The 7,142-nt window shown below is 37.6% G+C and overlaps 1 protein-coding gene across 1 annotated transcript in view; it reads left to right on the top strand.

The window, feature by feature from the left end:
* MDH1B (malate dehydrogenase 1B, NAD (soluble)) overlaps nucleotides 1–3,900 on the top strand; it is a gene marked incomplete at its 5' end in the record, with an annotated part of 9,222 nt that extends 5,322 nt beyond the window's left edge. Inside the window, 3 exons of the mRNA XM_009869249.1 lie at nucleotides 985–1,124; nucleotides 1,835–1,919; nucleotides 3,824–3,900. Of these exons, the coding sequence (XP_009867551.1) occupies nucleotides 985–1,124; nucleotides 1,835–1,919; nucleotides 3,824–3,900 (302 nt within the window). The remainder of the gene's footprint in view (nucleotides 1–984; nucleotides 1,125–1,834; nucleotides 1,920–3,823) is intronic.
* Nucleotides 3,901–7,142: the final 3,242 nt, after the last annotated feature.

Genomic DNA, 7,142 nt, shown 5'->3' with positions numbered 1-7,142 from the left:
AAGAAATTTTGCTCTGCAGAGCTTGTGATTTGATACTCACAAGCACCTCTTAGGTTGATATTGTCTTGTTGCAGATTGTCAGTCTTACAGTTTAAATGCCTTTCTGGTGTATGTTTTGCACAAGGGCTCTATAGTTCTTAGAACCTAAACTATAAAAGTATGTTCTTATGTAGTTATATGGATCAATAAATGGAACATTTTACAACAGCCATTTAACCCTTATATGAAACAAAAAAATATTTTTTCCCCTTTGTAAGATCTAAAATTGTAACAGCAATTGTGTTACAGTGTAGGAAAGATATGGGCCTGTTGGAATGGGTTCAGAGAAGGGCCACAAAGATGATCAGAGGGGTGGAACATTTCTCTTACGAGGACAGGCTGAGAGAGTTGGGGTTGTTCAGCCTGGAGAAGAGAAGCTTCTGCAGAGACCTTACAGTGGCCTTCTGGTACTTAAAGGAGGGTTATAATAAAGATGGAGACAGACTTTTTAGTAGGGTTTGATGCAGTAGACTAAGGAGTAGTGGTTTTAAACTAAAAGAGGGTAGACTGAGACTAGACGGGGGAAGAATTTTTTTGCAATGGGGGTGGTGAAACACTGGAACAGGTTGCCCAGTGAGGTGGTAGATGCCTCATCCCTGGGACCATTCAGGATCAAGTTGAATGGGGCTCTGAGCAACCTGATGTGGTTGAAGATGGCCCTACTCCTTTCAGGGGAGATGGACTAGATGACCTTTAAAGGTCCCTTCCAACCCAAAGCATTCTATAATTCTATGATTCATGTACATTTAACTAAAATACAAAGTTCCAGTAAAAGGGGAACTCTTTAGTCTTTGAGCTGTACACTGAAAAACACAGTCTTCATTTATACTAAGATCTTAAAGCTGCAAGCTTTTGCAAGTCTGTAGCGCTTAATCTTGACACTGGTAAGGTTGTATTTTTAATAATAAATAATATGTTTTGGTTGTTTTTTTCCCTTTTCTTCAGGTCAATTTTGCATTCCTGAAGGAATTGTCTTCTCTATGCCAGTGAGGTTCCAGAATGGTAACTGGGAAGTTGTGAAAGAATTAGAAATTAATGGAACAACCCAAGGAGTTTTGGGACGCTTAGCCCATGAGCTGGTTCAGGTGATGATTTCTTGTATCTAATAGTATGCCCATTCTGCCACCTGTGGGTACATTGCAATATAACTGAATACTGAGACCTTTATTCCAAATGTTAAATGGACAAACTGTGCACATGCATGTATGCATGATAAATGCCAGGTATTTATAAATTTAAGGTGGTATTTATATACTGAAATGAGTAGCCAAGTGTTCCATTACCCAAAAAGGAGATGATATAATAAGTTTGCCAATGTAAGTGTAGAATTTGCATTCCCAAGTTCTTCAGGCTTTGCGCAAACCAGAAATACTAGCTTTAATTTAATGTTTCTATGTTCTGTGCTGCTTATGATTTTGCTTATGAGGTATTCAGAGTAGTTCTATACCAAGAAATGTATCTTTTGGAATCCTTTTGGCTGTGTCTCTGAATAAATGAAGGCCAGATTTTACTAGAATTAGGGATTTTTCAGAAAATACAAAATCTGTGAGCAGTAATTTCATCGTGAACTTCTTGACACTTAGTGAAACAAAAAGAATTTAATCTGACTAAATATTAAAATGATAGAAAGACTGGTCCCAAGCTCAACATTATAGCTTCAATTACATTTTGTAATCTTCAGTCACACTAGTAACATGTAAGGATTATTTTATTTTTGTGCTAGAATTCTCAGTGGATGAAAAGAATTGGTGATGTTAAAACTGATCTGGTTTTGTTTGGGTTTTTTTCTATTCAGGAAAAGCTGGTTGCACTAAAGGAAATAGAAGAAATGCATCCATATGGAGCTGATGAAATCACTAGTGAAAAATCTTTGAGTCAAGGTGCGGTTTTGTCGCCATAAAATAGGAGATCAAGTTTTAAGTGTGAATTTAAGTAATGGATTCTTAGTTTATGTCCCTTTCATTTAAAATGGATATAAAATCCTTCAGGAGGGAATGTAAATAACAAGTGTTTGCCCGATGTATCATGACCATGCCTGGGGTGTGGTGGTAAGAAGGGCAAGCCTGCCTGGTAGTAACCTTGTTTGGATGAGTTTTTGTTGTGTCATTCACAGATCATGAGTATGAAAGCTGAGCATGACACAGTTTATTTTAGGTCAATAGTAAAGACAAAATATTTTTAAGCCAAGTAAAATTACTAGAAAAGCACTTTCACGGCATGCCCTGCTATATGTTTTCGAAGCTATTCTTTAGCTATCTAGAGCTACTCTTTACTATTCTTTAATATTTAGAAATTATGAGTTGAATTTCTAACAGACAAAAAAATACTGCCAGTTGGAGCTCAAACCCCTAATTTTTCTGTTTGTTACAACACCAAACAGTTCATTCAGTATCTTTAGTCTATAAGCCAGTCAGAAAAAGAAGAAAAGTGTGAGACGCTCAAAGACAGTAGGCTAAAAAAGAGATATTCCTACTTTCTGTGGAGAAGGCAATCTTAGTAAGTGGCAGCCACACCTGCCACTTCTTTCGATTACAGTGAGTGAAAGATCTTTTTAGAGATCCCTACATTATAAATTATTAAGCCATTTTCCTTTGTTTGTGTCAAGGGTTAGGGCTGGGCTGGCCACTAAATGCTGACAATAATGAAACTAATTAAATATATGCAAAGCCAATATTGAACCTGACTTCCCCCCCAGTAGCAATCCCTACTGATGCTGCAGAGCAGGCAGGCACTGGGGAAGCCCCAGGCTCAGCAGCAGAGGGGAACTGGGTACAGGAGATGGATTTGAGAACTCAGGATTGATATCAAAGGCAGAAGATCGGACAGAGTCCTCCTCAGACTCTGGCCATTGAAAAAGGGCCTTAACCACTGTGATCTCTCAGTTTTATACTGAATATGACATATATGGAATGGAGTGCCCTTGTTGGTCACCTGTCGAGTCTGTTCTTCACCAGAGGTGCAACCTTTTACTTCCTCGTGACCTCTTTTACTTCCCAGCACCCCCAGTGTGACACACAAGATCCAGCAGTGATCTCGGTCACTATAGAAGCACTTATCAGCAAGAGCCTTTCTGCATCCTGATCCCTGGCATTAACTGGAAATGTCAGGTGTTATCACTTCTAATAGCAGGCACTGTCTGCAAAAACATGCTGTTACCTACAGAAAGTGCAGCCACTTAAAAGAGATTTAAATGAAAAGTAAAATCATAGGACCAAATTGGTTCTGTTTAGCTTAAATCAGGGCAGTTTGTTAATGGCACACCAAACCTCTAATGACTTTTTTTTTTTTTTAAATGCATGGTAATATGAGAGATTTCAACTAAGAATCATAAAACAACTCCTATATCCTTTCTTAATATTTAGGAGCATGTGGGAAGGCTATAGGATGCATGGTACTGCCATGGCAAAACTCCCCTGAATCCTTAATCTTCTTTTCCTGTGCAAAATAAATCTTCTATCAGGTCTTTCTGTGTTGCTTTTCCTACCTATTTTGCCGTAGTCTCAGATTCCTGGTTAGATAGGTTTGTCCTTCCCTATCTGCTATCTACTTGTATGGCACTGCTTTTCTGGAGAGTTGTCCCATTCCTCTTGTGGCTGCTTTAAACACTCAGCAGAGGGCTTTTTCAATGCTAGCAGCCAACTGCTTAGCTGTGGCCTACTCTTGTGACATTATTATCAGGTGCCTTGCTATTCAAGTTTTACCAAAGTGCCTTGCTCATCTCCTTACATGCAAAGTATTTTAGGAGGTTGGCAAAAATATGTAAAATGTTTGGGTTTTTTTACAGAGATGGAAGCCTTGCCTGCAGACTCACTTCAGCCAGAGTTGTCTGGAGGAGAAAATGCTGAAAATGGCCATACCTGAACAAGATTTCCATTGCTCAAAATAGGAAACCATAAAGAAAGGCTAAACGTCATCATGCTTTTACAGTATCTTCCTCATCAAAACCCTGGAAACCTGTATACAGAAAAATAGTTCAGGAACAGTGTGAATACAAGATTCTTAATCTGGAGACCAGACTAAAATTCCTATTGATTTTTAGTAAGTCTAGGATTTCATTTACATACAACAAATTATTTCTTCAAACCAATAAACTGTTTTAAAAACATCAACGTCTAAACCACTCAGATTATGACAATTTTGAGCAAGATTATCACACACAGAGTAGCAGTTTTATAACTCCAAATTCTTCCTGAAACACAATCCTTGTGTAAGAATATATATCCTCAGGCAAAATTCATTTTTAACACAAAAATTTAAGTGCAGAGATCTCACTAGTAAGAAAATAATTTTTGTCTCCATATTTTAAATTTATTCATGAGTTTCATAGGGACTGCTCATATGCTTGAAGTCAAACATGCGATTAAATAAGTCCTTTTCCTGAAGCACATTTTCTGAACAGGACTGTTGAGGAATCACTTTCACTTGCATGTTTTTGGTGTCTTAAAAGTTGGAGACTGTGTTAATTGAAGTGTTACTGTACTTGTTAATTTTTTATCAGATGTGAGTAAAGCAAAAGGAGGTGTCCTGTTTTTTGAATCAGATACATATAATTGGAATAAATTCATTATTTCTGTTCAAATGGAGGTTCAAACTCTGAACATGAGTGCACTATGAGGAAGCCAAGAGGAGTTTATTTGTTATTTGTTATGTGTCATCTGATATGGACAGAATGTGGAGGGATTGTCTTACTCTTCTTAGAAAGTGGAGCTCAGAAAGGTGGGCTATCGCAAGGGAGCTGGAAGAGTGTAGTTTCTTATGTAAAATGTGTATGGGAGAATCAACATTTACAGAAACTGAGATACTGTTGTAAGTCTCTTCATGGAAGACTGCACAAGGGAGTTGTAGAGGCAGATGTTGTAAAAAGTGTTTAAGAAAGTGGTAGAGAATCATTCCATTCATGAGGAAGTGGTCTTCAGGCAATCAGTTTGCATTAGTGTATGCACAGAATAGTGACTGAGGCTGAGGAGCGTCTGGAAGCAGATGTCTCAGGAGAACATAGCATGGAAGAACGCTACCTGTAGTCTTTACAAACTACCTGATTTGTTCCATAGCTCCTTCTGCAAGACAGGGTAGGAAAAAATAGCTTCTCTACTGTGTATTTACATTTGGTTTTTGCTATCTGGAATGTGATTTGGCAGTCTTTTGCTCTTCGAATTCTTTTATTCTTACTGTGGAGATAGTAGTTCCAACAGACTGCAATTCCAGCACCAAGACTACTTAGCTGTTACTGAGAAAAAAATCAGCTGTTTCTGCAATATATAAGCAGGCTTACTGGACTTCTGAGTCACTACCTGAAGACCACAGGCAAAAAATTTCCTCTCAGAGGTTGGGAGGAGAAAGACAAAACAAGTGTCTCGAGTATCTCTTGCATCCTAAATCATTCTAATTAGATTTGCCTAGTGGCCTGCAGAGAAATTCAGGTCTTTCCTCGTGGAAGCATAATAGAATAGAAAAGTTTCTTTACCTAGCTTTTGCTTAGGTGAGAAAGAAAGAACAAAAATAGTAGGAAAGCTAAAATACGGTGACATATTCAAAGTTGGTTGCAGTTGTAACACAGCGATTCACTCATCACTAACTTTGGATTTTTTCTAAGTAATAAATAATTTCTGGTACATGATTTCTCACAAGTTCCTAAGTAATGTTATGTATGCAGGATATTCATAGCACTGATGAATCCTCCTACCTGGGTGTTAGAGTAACTGTTAAAAAAATTATGAAAAAGGGCTTTAAGGTAAACATATGTGTTACAAATGTTATATATATTCTGCCTTTACCCTAGCATTTTGGTGTTCTGAAGGTTGTGTAAGCTTTCTGGTTGGTCTGAACAACTCCAGGATGTTACCACTAGGACTTACTGTTTTTCCTGTTTGTGTAGTTGCACCACTTGTTACAGTGCACTGTGCTTTCTGCACTGTTGTGCCATCTTCCACTTCATTTTAAGTCTCTATAGCAACACTGTCGCTCAGCAATGGGGACATGCTTAGTATTGGCCCCTTGAGTTAGAAATACTGCACTCCAACCATAAGAAAAAAATGCTTTGAAACAAAGATCAAAGAAGTTTTATCTTTAATAATTCAGGATATTTATTACTAATTAATTAGTGTTCTCTGTTTTGACTGCTTAGACAATTACCTGATACTTTGATCTGGGCCTTTGCCAGGCATTTGTTGTGAATAGCATTCATTTAAAAGCAAAACCTTTAGACTGTGTCTCAAAGTCAACTTTTACGTGCTGTGTAACTGCTGGCCTTCTTTGGCGGTGTTGTCTGACTTCTGGGCCTTTAGTAAGTAGCTGAGAGAAAGGTAAGCGCTATTACTGTATTTAAGAGGAGGCAATAATTTTGGCCTTTGAACACAACAGAGCATTTTCAACCTTCAAGAGGAAACAAAAGTAATTGTAGTTTATTTTATGCATATTCAGAATGTTCATACGTTATCTGAACTCAAAAGAAGGAAGGGTTCTGTGTTCAAGTTTGTTGATCTACTGTGAGATTTTTGCCTTACTTGATCTGGTTTATCTTCCTCTGTGCTTTAACTTAATTATGTGACATGCTTGAAATGCATTTTATTTGCTAACATACATGTTCTGGCAACCTGTATAGTCAAAGATAAAGTTATCAAACATGATACTTTTCTTGCACATTCCGTTAGTATTCAAAAATAAATCTACTCTTGTTCTGCACAGAAGAGTATTTGTGTTAATGGGTTCAGGTACATCTGTAACTAATTTAAATATTATTTTTTGGTTTGTGGAGGTATTTTTAATTATTAATAAAAGGCACATGTAGCTGAAATACAACACACTGACTGAAAAAGTCTATCAGTGAGCAGAGTTAGTTCAGTTCAGATTTGATGGCAGGCAGATACCATTTCTACTTTCATATTATGTTCATTATAAAGTAGATGTGCTAACACTGAAATAGACCCTGTTCATTTCACACAAGCATGCCTACAGCAGCCAAGATCTGGACTCTCCCTAGAGTCTGTATACAAAGATGTAGACTATTCTTGGGTTAGTAATGCCTTTCATAACGTTTTGGAGGGAGGGTTCATGGGTAGGATGTTATGGTGTTGCACAATGACAGCCAGTTTGGTAAGACACAT

This window comes from Apaloderma vittatum, unplaced genomic scaffold (assembly GCF_000703405.1).
Source record: "Apaloderma vittatum isolate BGI_N311 unplaced genomic scaffold, ASM70340v1 scaffold17545, whole genome shotgun sequence".
Classification (NCBI taxonomy): domain Eukaryota; kingdom Metazoa; phylum Chordata; class Aves; order Trogoniformes; family Trogonidae; genus Apaloderma; species Apaloderma vittatum.
The sequence above is the reverse complement of the archived record's forward strand: the minus strand, read 5'-3'. Positions and strand labels throughout refer to the sequence as shown.